Source organism: Manduca sexta, chromosome 10 (assembly GCF_014839805.1).
Source record: "Manduca sexta isolate Smith_Timp_Sample1 chromosome 10, JHU_Msex_v1.0, whole genome shotgun sequence".
NCBI lineage: Eukaryota > Metazoa > Arthropoda > Insecta > Lepidoptera > Sphingidae > Manduca > Manduca sexta.
Genome location: NC_051124.1, coordinates 5,575,584 through 5,590,573, shown reverse-complemented (window position 1 = coordinate 5,590,573; position 14,990 = coordinate 5,575,584). Strand labels below are relative to the sequence as shown.

The following is a 14,990-nucleotide window of genomic DNA, read 5'->3' as shown; positions in this document are numbered from 1 at the left end:
GAAGACCAATTAAAGTTCAATAAAATATAATTGTTGAACAAGGGGTTTTCCTTAAAGTTATAAGAATTAGGACATAGTGGTGTATCTATTTTCTAAATAATAATTTATATGAAAGTGTCGCGCAATCAATTTCAACTTGTTGCTAAAAAAAACTACACACGTAACAAAGTTGCTTCAGTAACGTTAGTAGGTAACTATCATAAGGTGTGCGTTGTCCAAAGATTATAAAAAAAGGAACAACAATACATAACTAATGCCCAAAATATACTTATAATATAATTCCAACCGGCACAGATAACCAGTAGAACATTTTGGTCAATAAAATAAAATTACTAATACAATACAGTGCTGCGATCGGTGCAGCCTTGATTATCGTAGTGCGGTCAATGAATAATCAGCTGTTATCGATTAATTCGATCAGTACTGTTACGGCGAGAGATGAACGTAAATCCGTATTGTGGGTGCGCCAATTTTTTATCGTAGACAATGAGGCGTGCCGCGGACCCAACACAATCGCCCACTTGATCTCCCACTTCCAATAGGGCTGGCTGCAATCATAAAAAAACAGGATACAAAAGATTTTAAAGGATATAAATATACACGGCGGAAAATGGGTGTACCAGTAGCCCCTCTGACTACCCCTTAGGGGATAAAATGCGTGACTGTATGTGTATTTAAACTCAAACTGAAACTAAATTTTTTCTTCTTACTATAAGTCTTTCACAAACTCGTTTGATTCGTGTTATGGATGTGAAGAAGGAGTGGCACAAGACACTACCTCAGCAATATTATCGTTGAAGTAGTTGTGAAACCTATACAGCCAAAAGAACTTGAGTTATTAAATCTACCTCGTTTATTTCTACATGTAAAACGATTTAATTATGTCTAACTGTTGTAGGGAGCACTTTGTGTGTTTGGTAATATATTTGCATGTACCTGTATGTACCTCGAATTTACCTATCAGTGTCAACCGTATGCATACCCCCTTATTCATAGACGTTATTTATCTAAGAATGAAGCATTGCTGTGATCGCAATTCTGTTTCTCAGCTTAGTTTATCTGACAGCTTACTATTTGTTCAATTTTGTTTATCTGACAGCCAAGTTGTATCTCAATATTAGCCAATCACATGGCCCTATGTCTACGAACTGCCATGGCTGCCATGCCGTCAGCACTGAGAAACAGACTTGTTATCCCGGCAATGCTTCGTCCTTAAATAAATAACGTCTATGAATAAGAGGGATAGTCTTAAGGTTTACAATTAAACATATCGAGATTAAGCTGACAAATATAAAATAGTTTTTAATATACACTTGTCGTTGAATCCTGTCCTTATTCTATTATATCCTTAACAGAATCCGGTTTAGTTTAATCCTAAGGTTAATGTTTATTATTTGCGTGAATTAAAATGAAGGCGGAGTTGATAGCCCTAATAAGATAAGGCACGCGCATAAATTCAACCTTTTTAGGTAAATAAATGGCAAGGCTTAATTAAAAATATAAAGATCATATTGCAAATCTTCTGAATTAAGGAAATACATATCGATGTAAAAAGACATCTAATTTGAATGTTAAAATGATACTAATAAATCGAAATTATGTGAGTTTGAATGCTTGAATTACTGGATCTCCACAACGAACATATTCAGACGCATCAAACAAAATATTTTGATAAGAAATATTTTAACCAGGGTGTCAGCCCTAATGATAGGGTACGTTCGCCGCGCGGGTGCAGGCGCTGGCCGAACACCGCTCGATAATGAGTGTAATTGCCTTATCGGCTGTCCTTGTTGCGTCCTTGCTTTCACTGATAACGCCGAGGTCACCGCTTATATAACACATGATTAAAATCGAAAGGTCAAGTTTGAGTGACCCTTGCTCCAGTGATCTGAATTTTGACATTTACTCTTGCGAATAGTTTGCAAAAATATTTTAATGATAGTATAATTTCTTTTGGTCTTATATTCTCGAGTAAATAACTATAATATTTTGGGATAACGACTTGTAAACTATTCACCTAGATCGACGAAGCTCTTGGATAGGCATTAACAACAAAACAACTAATTGCTGCCGATACTGCCTATAACTAATCAGAAAATCTATACAAATATATAATATAGGCATAATAATATCAGCCCTGTATTATTATACAGGCAGTATATTTACTGCCCCACTGCATTGCACGGGCTTCTACTACGTCTAAACTTCTTTCATGCACCTACCATGATTATCTCGGCACCACCCTAAGGTTGGCTGGTAGAGAATGCCTATGGCATTAAGTCCGCCTGTATACGTTTGTATACGAAGTGCTAAATAAATAAATAAACGGGATTAAGCCTTAGTCCACCACGCTAGCGTAGTGTAGATTGGTAGACTTCACACACCCTCAGAAGTGCTATAGAGAACTTCTCAGGTATGCAGGTTTCGTCACGATCTTTTTCTTCATCGTTAAAGCAAGCGATAATTCACAAAGAACACGGACATCATTTTAGAAACATCAGAGATGTGAACCCTTGAAACATTCGTCTCAGCAGTTCGATCCACACCTAACTAAGCTATTGCCGCTTATTTTATTCAACCTAGCCATCTAAAAATTCACGCCAAAAATATTTGTTCGACATTTAGCCTTGTATTTTGTTGCAATTCACGACATTCGAAATATTTTTTGTCAATTCAACGCACGACTACCGAAGATAGATCGGATTTAACCAAGGACGCTGACAATCGACGAAGACCGTCCGCCACTTTCGTTTTCATTGCCCAAACCAAGTGACATAATTTTTTATACCTGCTAATGTGCGCAATAAAAGTAAACCTTTTGATGTAAAAGGTCAAACAAAAATTTAACTTGAAATATCCTTTCATTTCCTTTACGTAATTATTTCTTTTTAAACTAAATTGGCTTTACGATGTACAATAATTGATATTAAAATTAAACTCGTACGTAGCCAGGACTTTTAATGACCATATTATAGTAGCAAAGTACAATTATAGAAAAATTTACAATACTTCGAAATAAAATCAGAAAACTAGTCTTAGTTTTCTGATTTTATAGCGGTTTTTATAATATTATATTATTTTCTATTGTGTTTCCAAGTCTTAGCAGTATTCATGGTTGTCCGAAAAGTCATACAATATCTACCTATGTTTTACAATTATATGAAAATTTTAATAAATTAAAGAAGCATTTTTTTCAAATTTCATCGTAATGTTCCCATCTTTAAACTATAATGCTCACTTACCAACTCATGTTAAAAACACAATAGTAATTTTATAGTTTGCTAATCATGAGAGAAGAAGAATTAGCCATACTATATTATACAACTTAAGCAAATTAAAATTTTAATTTATCTGCCTAACCCGTCGAGGATAAAAGGCGTGATTGTATGTGTGCGAAGTCGTTTTATTCTTTTGGTGTATAAATTTGATGAGTAATCTCTGCTCTTAAACTTTTTATTACGCTTCTCATAAAGTGCGAAATAATATTCAGCATAATTAAGGTTGTACTGTTTTATTTCTCAATGCGTTACAATGTTGAAATTGAAATAAAATTAAATAGATATAAGTGTCCTTAAATGTAGGCAATTTGATTGTTTCGTGTGACGCTAATAACAATACTTCTAGTGCCACCAAGTGATATGATAGAAAAATGTATATTGCATTGCATCTTGTATAAATTACAAATAAGACGCAACAAGCTTTATAAACATTCTTTAACGTTAATGTGACAAACTTCGATATTGAAATTGCAGAAAAAGTTTTACAATCAATTTATTTGTTTACACCTATATTTATATTACATTTCTAATACATCTACATTTTTATTTGATTTTCCGTAAAATAGCTAAACATTGAGCCTTTAATATAAAACACATGATATGCCCCTCGCGAATTTTGCAATCCTATGTACAACAACCTATAGCCAACTTTAGCGACGTCCTTCCAATAATAGTAACAATTTTTGCTTATAAATTTCTTGCCAAAATAATATTCAATACAATAAAAAAACTTTGGTAGATTTTCGACTAAACAATCACTACTAATTTTGCGGACTTAAATAAATAACATCTTTGCTTTGTAGTTTTTATATCATCCCATGATATGATCTGCATTTCAAAAACCATGCGACAAACTTTAATCGACAATAATTTGTTATTTCATTTACAATTGATATATATTTATTCGTATATACAATTACAAAAGGAAAACTTATGTCACATACTTAATGTGAACTAGGAACAACTATTTAAGTCACCGTCGAAACGATTTTAACAAATCTACTATAATAATTAACCTCACTTAATTACTTAGACTAATGTGTTGTCATGTGGCTAAAAGCGAATATTTTAGTAGCAACATTTTCGTCTGTAATTTAAAATTAAATTAACGAACTTTAAAAATATTCACATGGGTACTTTTCAATTACAATAAGAACATTTTGAATTGTCCAATTGATATGTTAGCTAATTTTATGTTTTCGGTATGATTAAAAGAATTTTTTTATTGAACTCATATTAATTCTTACTAAACTGCATATGTCAAACTGTTTTCAAAATCTACCCATACAAACATTTGTAATCCACTTCAATATTGCTCTCAGTGCTATAAGTAGAGAGACGTTTCCGTACGTACTCATTCATGACCCGCATGTCACACTTAATGTTCACTGGTATCGCTTAGCATCACTCAGATCCCAGCTGTAACTTCATCAGTTTGCAATAGCTGCAGAACAGAAACGCTATTCGAACGCTTGCGGCCAGAGCGGCGGTGCCGGCGGGTACAGCGGCGGCTATGTGCTAATGGCAAGTGAAGGGCGCGGGTGAGGCGGGTGCGGGGCGTGCGGCGCGTGCGACGGGTGCGGCGGGTGCGCGCCGTGCGGAGACGCAGCGGGCGGAGAGCGCGCACCCGGCGAACACGTCACCTTGCCCATGAACGAGCGGATGTCGTCAAAATACGCATCCTCGCGCTCTGTATCCGCTGAGCTCGGGGAGTCGCCACCTTCGGCCTCGTGCTTCTTCAGATGACGATCCAAGTTAGTCTGCTGCCCGAAGCACCTGTCACACAACGGACATCGGAAGGGTCGTTCCTTATTGTGAATATTCCGTACATGGCGCTGCAGGTTAGAAGATATTGAAAATGAACGCTCGCAGTATTTACACTTGTAGGGCTGCTCGCCCGTGTGCGTGCGCAGGTGGCGCGTCAGGTTGGCGCTTCGCGGGAACACCTTCCCGCAGAACTTGCATGCATAACGATCCCGCAGCTTGCCAGATGCGGCACTCAGCTCCCGAAACTTGGCGTATGCGCTTGGTTGCCTTTCGGGACCGTCAGTGCCGAGAAGTGGGGATAAAAAATTAAACGGACTCGGAACGTAGGGCGAGTGCGTAGAATTCAAAATTGCCTCCGAAGAATGGAACGACGGAAATCTTGGCCGATACATGGCTTCGATGATATTGTTGTGTTGCGGATGGACGGGCATTGGGAACGCTAGTGGCGGAGATACCATCTGGGGTGGCGAATCTTCCCTCTTAGGCTCTACACCTTCCACGTCTACATCCGTGGTATCATTCTCAGGAGTCTTGCTTCGCTCTGTTGGACTCTCAGGGGGTGAATAAGATTTAATGGAGTTGCGAAAGGAACGATCGTCGTTTTCTGCCTCAGAATCTTTATCTTGTGGTTTTCTTGACACCGACAAGTCGAGGGGTTGATCAACTTCATCTTTCTTAATGTCTTCTTCGTTTTCGGAATATTCAGAATGCTTTTCATCGTCATTTATATTCTTGGACAAGTCTTTAGGTAATGAAGAAAATGATGTTTTATCCATTTGAACGTCATTGTTGTTGTGTTTTAACGAGAGGTTGAATGGTGATTTTCGCTTAAATTCATCTTTCACGAAGTTGAAAGTTGCTGGAGGCGTCTGTAAGGGCAAGACTGGTGATTGGTGATGGGAGGAATTCTCATCAGCAGACGTCGGTGACTGCTTCATGTACAAACTCTGAGACTTACTCGGCGAAACTCTATCTCCATTATCGCTATCTTTCTTACTCATTTCGAATTTTATATCCATTGGTTTTTTCACTTCGTCTACGGAGGTTGAACTGTCCATGCTCTTGACGGACAAGCGTCCTTCTTGTTTCATTGCTAAATTGGCGTTAGACATAGCAATATCATGTTCCATTGCTAGCCTGGCTCCTTGGACATTAAACAGCAAGGGATTGAGGAATTCCGGTGGGCAGGTGGCAGCAGCTGCAGAGAACAAAGCCGGGTAATGCGCAAACGCATTATACGGCAACGGAAGTGCCGGTCCTCGGTACATCGGGAACGGGTTTGCGTTGTTTGGGTTATTCATACCGACGTTTGGTAGTGGTGGGATTTGTGGTAAACCCTGAGGAAGCTGGCCTCTGAGGTTGGCTGAAGCAGCAGAAGCGGTGTCGCAGAACCTCTTGTGCTTAGTGAGTGAAGCGTAGGAGGTGAACGATTGTCCACATTTCCCGCACTCCACAAGCGCTCGGCAGGCGACGTGCATGCGCTTGTGACGGCACAGGTTCGAAAATTGCGTGTAGGCCTGGAAAAAATAAGTTTATTATTACTATTTGTAGTTAATTATTATTCGATTAGCAAATTAAAAACTCTTATAAATTGGTGTTATATATCATGGAATTGAAGGTTATATTATTCCCGTATCTTGAAATAATACAATATGAAATAGTACTTTACCTTAAAGCAGACTTTGCACTGGAACGGCTTGACGCTGGAGTGGATGTGCGTGTGCTGCTTGAGCCCGGAGGAGGTGGCGAAGGTCTTGCCGCATTCAGGACAGGCGTGGGAGCGTGCGCCGACGTGCGCCGCGCGAATGTGGCGCTGCAGGTTGGAAGGATCGGTAAATACCTGCAACCACATCAGGGTTCGAACGGCCGTCATGCATTGTGTTCATATGATAATGCTAATTTAAGCGGTAGAGTGAAGATTTCATGTGGCAATACTAAGTTTGTAGGCAGCGTTAAGGTCTACATAAGTGCAATTTTTGTTTACATTCTCATTTAAGAGCTTTATTATATGCTGACGCCTATGTTGTTCTATATACCCGCTTTTGCAGAATATGTGATTTTGGTTACAGTTATGCCAATGTCTAATAGAAAATTAGAGTAAGGAGAAAATACTGTTGTAGTTTCTTCTGCCATGACATTTCTAGACGCCCTAATAATCCCCCTTTTGCCTAATCCTTATTCTTGATTTTAAAACTTTAGAAACGAACACATAATAATTACTCAGGCGCAGTAAATGTTTATGGGCGGTAATCGGCACTTCAGGTGCAACTTCAACAGTATACCTAACATTTCGTACAAACAGCCTTGATTGCGTATTGCTGCGCTACTGATTTGCAAGATGGCAATCATTTAGAACCTATCTAACATTATTAATTTCTTTGAAATTGTGTCTGATTATTACATTAATCTCTTCAAGTTAATAATAAAAAAATAAACTAAACATTCAACAGTAACTTTTAATAAAAAAACTAAATTATATTCGATCTAGGATTCAAACCCGATACTTCGGTTCACAACCGTCACGCAACGTAACATTTTAGCTATTATCTAAACTAAATCAGATGCACACCTTAGGGCAGTTTTCGCAGGGATATTTTCTGATGTCAGTATGTGTTAGTGCCCGATGACGCAGTAACAATGCCCGCAAGCTGTAGGAACGGTTACAGTGCTCACAAGGGTGCGCTGCGGCGGGCTGAGCGTGACGCTGGATCAAATGCTGGTCGAGCCTGGAACGATGATCAATACATTAATATTTTGTGACGTAATACATAATCAATATCTATAACTAGTTGGAAAGATGATATAATTATGTTAATACAATAAATACTTTTTAATTGAAATCATTGATTGATAGCCAATCAATACTCATAAGTTCATCAATTTTGATATAAAAGATAATCATAAAATGTACTGATTCGATTTTGAATATTATTTCAATAGTAGGAATACATTCTATTCCGAAGATGGACTTTTATAATTGACAAAAGGATTGGTGATGATTTTCTGAAAGGATTATCTATCCTGCTATAAATGTTTCCTTTTTCAATCATATTGCATCCGTAGATCAGTTTAACTTTAGAAATGAAATACAATCTTACAAAGTAATCAATGATATAGACAAGTCTATTAAAAAGGTGCTGTTAAGTGTGGATTGCATCAAGTAAAACTAATTAAGTAAAGAAATAAAAGTGTTATTTCCACATATCTTTAATACAATACTAAAAACACCTGGATATTTCTATGGCAGAATAAACACTAACAGTTTATCGTTTTAGATAAACTTGTATCAAGTAAACTATAATATCGTAAAACAATGTAGCGCTCAATTAGATATTAATGAACGAAATGCATTAGTTAACAAACCAATGTAGTCTACATCAGTAACGTTTTCATAGCCGCCATAACTTTACTCACTTCATTTTATATTCTAATTGTATTTTATCTAATGCCACCAACGAGTCTATTAGAAAGTGAGAAGATTGTACTAACGAACTTGAATACTACAACTGTCTGAACGTTTATTTCTTACGGTAAAACAAAATAATAACGTCTTTATGCATAGGAATCGCCTACGCAAAAATAACTCACAGTACCGCGCTCCATACATAATTCAAACGTGTAGTTCCACTCGGAGAATGTATGAATTCATTTTTGCGATAAATTCCATATGTAAGCAGTTTATGAGCAAATACCAACTGTACTTTACATTTGCGCAGTCTTCTTCAAAGCTGACCGTATTGAATCGTGAAAATACCGCTAGCACTATCATCATAAGTTATGTCGACATTTGATGGAAAACCTATATCATTTGCAAAAACGACCTCAGCGAGTCTCCTTGGCATAACTGGTCTACTACACGCAACCCTTGCTGCCTCCGGCTATTTTCTAACGTTACACCTGCTACATCTCGTCTCGCTAGTTTGAAAGTTAGTTTTGATTACATCGCTACTTTTGATTTGAGGTGAGCAGTTCTTTCGGAACTGACGAGTCAAAGGATGCGAAACTGATCGATATGCACGTAATTGCCGATCAGATGACGCGTTTTCACTCTTACAGACGGCTGGCCCGTCGCCATATCTTTTAATTAATCTGAGGAATAAAATCTGTGCTTGGTAATGGTTCAGCGCTTACACTCGTTCATCCGTTGCACGGTCGTGTTCTTCTTACACGAGATTATTAACATACTCCCCGGTTCTTATAGAGATAAGAACTGATTTGAATAAAAATATCAGTAGACTTTCTAATACTTATATTTTCATAAAGTCGTCGTATTTATCTCCCGTTACCAACTTGCTAAGATATGCGTAATCAAAGTGTATAATGCTATCAATATTAAAGGAATGCCTTTTGAATCAATTTGTCGACATTTCGATACCCAGCATTCTTTTAAAGTAGCTATTTAGTAGATTGGCAATCGAGGCACGCGTTGGATACAACGTATCGCCCCGGGCGTTACTTGCAACAGCGGCATATATCGAGGCATACAATCTTCAGCAGCGGCTTGCGTTCTTTTTTTATTATTACAAGCGCGTAACAACATCTAAGTAAATGTTTCTAACAGAGATCGATTGTGTACCGTTTAATAGCCTATTGCGTCATTTATGGCAACAATGGAAAGTGTATTGCAAATTTTTTTGTTACTCATAATAAGATTTCTTTGATTGGTGCTCGACGAATATGTCGGGTCGCAGATAACGCGATGATTTTAATTCGAAACGTGTGTAAAGCAAACAAAGAAATACTGCGAAATGTACGCTGGGACGAAAGCGAATATCTTGTGCGACTGCGGTTGGGCAATGCTAGGCGCGGTCAGTAAGTGTACTTGGACTGATGACTAGCAAAAATTCAGACCATCGCGAAGCACATGCCCTAAATTAGGCATGGCGAACTGTTGGAACATGTGCCACAAGTAACGGCTTGAATTTAGTATGGCATAACAATTTTAAATAATGTTTTATAGTAGAAAAGGATGTAATTTTATTTAATGCCAATTAAAAACAAAAAAAAATGTTTGAATACTTAACAATATAAAAGCTAGCAACTTTAGAGATCATAAATCAACTAATAAAGTTATATAACTATTTTCGATTCAATAATAATACTAAATACACGTTTACCGAACAAAAGTGAAACACGCCGTAGACGTTGATATCCTGATCACAGCCATAATCTACATGTTCTTGAATTGATAACATCCAATGAACAACTTTCGTACGAAGTCGATCTATTAAGCTCCACCCACACAAGCCACCGCTACAAGACGTCTGTTAAAATGACGCTTTGGAAACGTCGTTTTTTTATCCAATTTATTGATTAAAAATTCATTTATTTGTTGACCGTGTCGTAGGTAACATGTTTATTTGTAATCATTGTTTTGTCTATTGCGGTGTTCGTTAAAATCTTTTCTTCAATAATTAAATACGTCAAAGTTTTACGAAGAAAATACATTATTTCATATACGTACACTGTTTTGTTTATCGGATTACCCGCGTTTAAACTGCTGTCCCAATTAGTTTTATTTAAGTACATAAACTCATTTTATAAAGCATTATCTACGTAAATTAAAAACGTAATCAAACTCGTTACCATAAAATAAAAATAATTGAATATAATTCAATTTATGAAAAAGAAATGTAAAAATACAGTTCATTCTTATCAAATAATTTCTTTCTTATTCTTATTAGGTACGTACAAATCCAATTGGAATAATTTAAAAAATTGGTAAAAAATTGTTTTCAGATTCAGCAGCATTTTAGCACATTCCCACTCTAATGATGTACTACCGACGAACGTGCTTACATTTTAATAATCGATTGTATCCCGCCGTAGCTAACAATCGCTTGAGAAATTCCATAGCTGATGAGATAACATCGATATTGCTTACTGTACGTGTCTCTGTCCAGCGTTTTACATCTTACAAAATGGTACATGTAGCTTTAGATGGATACGAAGCACTGTCTGATAAGCGACGGAAGTGTGGTAGTTATTGAAATAAAAATATTTCTATCTCTTACATTGGCGGAAAGAAATTGTGTTTGTACCATTGTCTATTATCAAATGTCTCAAGCATTTACCGGAAGATACTAAACGTTTAATGTCACAGTACAACCAGCCCAGTGTAGAGCATATAATGTAATGAATAGCCTATATGCTTTATAATCCACTAGGTATTGCTCGCAGCTTGGCCTGCTTAAAAAGCCTTACCCATTACAAAAATTGCTAAATCACTATGAAAATCCATAGGGTCATCTCTACGACGCCAGCACGACCTACTTAAAAACCAGTTAGAAAAAAATAATATCTACTACGGCAACAAATTCTCTGCATAAGAAAGCCTATGTGTTAATCTAGAACATGGTCTGTCGGTGTGCCAAATTTTAACCAAATCCGTTCAGCAGTTGCTGCATTTACTTCTAACAAACATCCAAGCATTTTCATAAACATTCACATTTATATTAGCAAGAAGTAAACAAATATACAAACATTCGCATTTATTAAAAAGAAATAAGGAGAAGTAGGATTGCTATTTTATGGGCAATACTGGCGCTTATAGCTAGCACGTTGTATATAGTATCAAACATTTGTTTTTTTTTTTGTTCTCAAATGGGCGCGTCTAAATAATCACATTTACGATGTTTTTTTTAATAACTACCGCGTTCCAAAGGAAATATAATCAAATATCAAACGTTAACAAATTACTCAATAATAAAATGTGTTACTTGTGAGATAAATAATACGTATTAAAGGTGTTAAAACTTAATTTGTTTTGCGCTATATTCAATCTATAATCAATTCAAAACTATTATTTTAACAATAATAATTATCTTAATAGGTAATATTAGTAATAAAATATTACGTCTAAGCTATGGAGTAGACAGAGATCTAACTATTGAAACCGTGATTCGCAGAGCTTTTTTCCGCCCTATGACTGACCTATGACTAAACGCTATATAGAGCCCTACATTAAATTCCAAATTTATGAACGTTTTTAAAACTAATTAAACCGAATATCTCACCTGAAAATCGAACCCAAAGCTTTCAATAATCATAACAGCAGTTTAACAACAAGACTCATGGAATAACAAGCTAAAACAAAACAATATATTTACGTCCAAATACGTATTGACCTCCATACGAGGGGGCGGGGTAACCATTCAACCTCGTAACATATAGTTTTTATTACGTATTTCATAAGCGATCGATCTGATATCGGCGACAACGCAGATGATTTCAAACGCTGACGAAAGTAAGAGTAGGACATGCGATAAGAGATTACAATGGCCTTGTTACGTAATAACACCCCCGGAGTATTAGGAACGTGCGTGACGATATAATTTGAGACGCAAATAAATACGTTAGTTATTTTGAAATAGTCATGTGCTGTTTAGTATAAATAATTGTTTTGAAAACTTCCGAAAGGTGTCGTCATTAATGGAAAGCTGACTTAAGCGAATTAATTGGACAGCGGTATATTTCTTTATATGTTGTACACCTCGAAAAACTAATAGAGTCTCCCTAATCTAAAATGGGAGAGAATTAATTTTCGTAAATATTAAAACAGTAAGCCAGTGCTATGTTTTTAAATACCTACTCGTTTAAAGATTACCACATGTAACATTCGTTTATTTTTTACATATTACGTGTATTAGACTTCTTGCTCTACAAAAACACAAATTAAAACATACCTAATTACAAATCGATCTCGCGATGTCCTACTGTTGGAAGCATTTAAAACAATAGTGATGGTACGATAACGTGCGCGTTCGAACTATGCATGTCGATAATCTCAGTCCTTGCATTATTGACGAACCTAGCGATAGAATATGATGACACACGCGATTACGGCCTTCTGTCGCTTGTCACAGATAATAAATTCATGATGGATTTCCATTTGTGATGAGACATTTGATTTTTTTCATTGTGATTTTATCGGTTCACGTGTGGAAGTTCATTTATTTGCCCAGTGATTAAAAGTTTCGTTATTATAGTAATTATGTGGCTTCAACTTTTGCTCATTTGTATTCCTGTATCAGTTATAATATATTCGATATTTCTAGTAAGAATATCAAAATTTTATTAGAATTAAATCAAATTTAGAATTCAGATTTAAAAATAATACTAATTTGAAAATACGTTTGTAAATATTCGAAATTATGCAGATATTCCCGCTTTCGTTAACAATGGCCTACGAGATTTCGAGCAGTATTGTGCGCGTGCGCCGTACAAAACGTCGACACCTTATCGAACGGGCACATCACTAACGCTAAATAAATCGTTACCGGACCGCTCCTAAGACCAAATAATATTAATGGCCGGAGGTTAATAGTTTCGAAGACGTTTGAAATTGATCGACTTCTGCATCGCACGTCGAAAATCTTGAATGGGACCGTTCTAATGATTGAACGATTTGCATTCAGTAAAGAAAACGCTCGCTGCAATCTATGAGCTAATTTTTAATTAACTCCGCTAAATTACACGACACTGGCAGTGCAATAACCAACAAGGCTTCATATTTCTTGGCTGTCTTCGTAGTGATTCACTGTATTAGCTGCATATTGTATAAGAGGTGCATAGTTGCATCATAAAATATTATAAAATGGCGCAAAGTTAAGACTACATAATTCACGAAACTTAAATGAATATAATACTTAATTAATAAAAACTTAATAACAATAGCAGACTGACAGACTGGCTTTCTTTGGCCATTTTTTTTTTGTTGTTGTTACTATTAATTATAATTATATAAATTTATGTCAAGCTACCTCCTATTATTAAGTATAATCTCGGCATTTCTGGACTCTTGATTGTTTTCAACGTGTATTTATTAGAAACGCTTCTTAAACTAAGTATTTCAATTATATAGCATGGATTTAATTATAGTGATTAATACTCACACGTCAATATTCGGGAAGGGAGCGTCGCAGTAGGAGCAACGCGGTTCTGTGTCCTCGCGTTCTTCGTCTTCGATCAGCGGCTGAGCAAACTTCTCGCTCGAGCTTTGACGTTCTGGAATACAAATATATACCAATTAATCATACTTGTAAATAGAAGATTAGATAAGTAAGTAGAAATATGTATAATAGTACACAGAATATACTTTCAATGAAGTTTTGTCGAGCTTTAAGATGTCGGAAAATGCCGCACGAGGGTACGAAATTAAATAAATCAAAAATGAATTTGATTTTTAATTAAATAAATTCAGTAAAAATGTTCTACAATTCCAATAATAATTCAAATTGCGAATAGAAAGTCGTTAATTGCAGTCCCATTACTTGGCTGGAAAGACTTTTTATTCACATTGTCGAGGCGTCTGAAAGTACTCGGATGCAACCGCATGTAAATGCGGTAGAAAGCGTGCAATTAAAGACTTTCGTAACAGGACACATAAGTCTTTGTCGCCGGCCGATCCAGCACGTTGACACGTGTTAATTTGTTATTTATTGAGTGTTCCAACTAGAGAGGTTAGTTCGTTAACCGCTATGTAAATATACTTCTGTGCGACCAGATCTCGGTCTGCGAAAATTGACGTAAAATAATTCCAATGGAACATAAATTCCTAATGTATACTGTAAGCCACAGCGATATTTAATTGTGTTTGTTTTAGAAATGGAGAGAAATCTATTTTAAATAAATATCTTTATTAAACAATCCTGTACAGAAACTGTTTAATAGATCCGGCTTTGGTTCAATTCCGATAAATATTACAAACTAAAGCAATCAAACAAATAGGGTTGTGTAAATTTTATGAATTTTGTAAAACTTGTTGCCTTGGGTAATACTACCTATAAAGCTCTTTTACGCGTTACGAAAAAACTCTTTCCGATGACTTTAAATTTAAACACAAAGTACCATAACCCTTCATACTGGCACAAAAGAACAAACAATAAAAAAAACATAAATAAAAAAAGGAATTAATCACGCTCCACCTAAATACGCACGGACATT

At 36.2% G+C, this 14,990-nt stretch overlaps 1 protein-coding gene across 6 annotated transcripts in view; it reads right to left on the bottom strand.

Annotated features, from left to right (window-relative positions):
- Window positions 1-3,495: 3,495 nt before the first annotated feature.
- Window positions 3,496-14,990, bottom strand: part of LOC115440240 (histone-lysine N-methyltransferase PRDM16) — a 126,976-nt gene continuing 115,481 nt past the window's right edge. For 5 of the 6 annotated variants that reach the window (XM_030164458.2, XM_037437245.1, XM_037437246.1 and 2 more), the window contains 4 exons: window positions 13,940-14,051; window positions 7,615-7,771; window positions 6,715-6,885; window positions 3,496-6,562 (listed from right to left, as the gene is read on the bottom strand). In XM_030164458.2, coding sequence (XP_030020318.2) covers window positions 4,790-6,562; window positions 6,715-6,885; window positions 7,615-7,771; window positions 13,940-14,051 — 2,213 coding nt within the window. In that variant the 3' untranslated portion in view covers window positions 3,496-4,789. The remainder of the gene's footprint in view (window positions 6,563-6,714; window positions 6,886-7,614; window positions 7,772-13,939; window positions 14,052-14,990) is intronic. The other variant, XM_030164460.2, reaches the window with a different exon arrangement.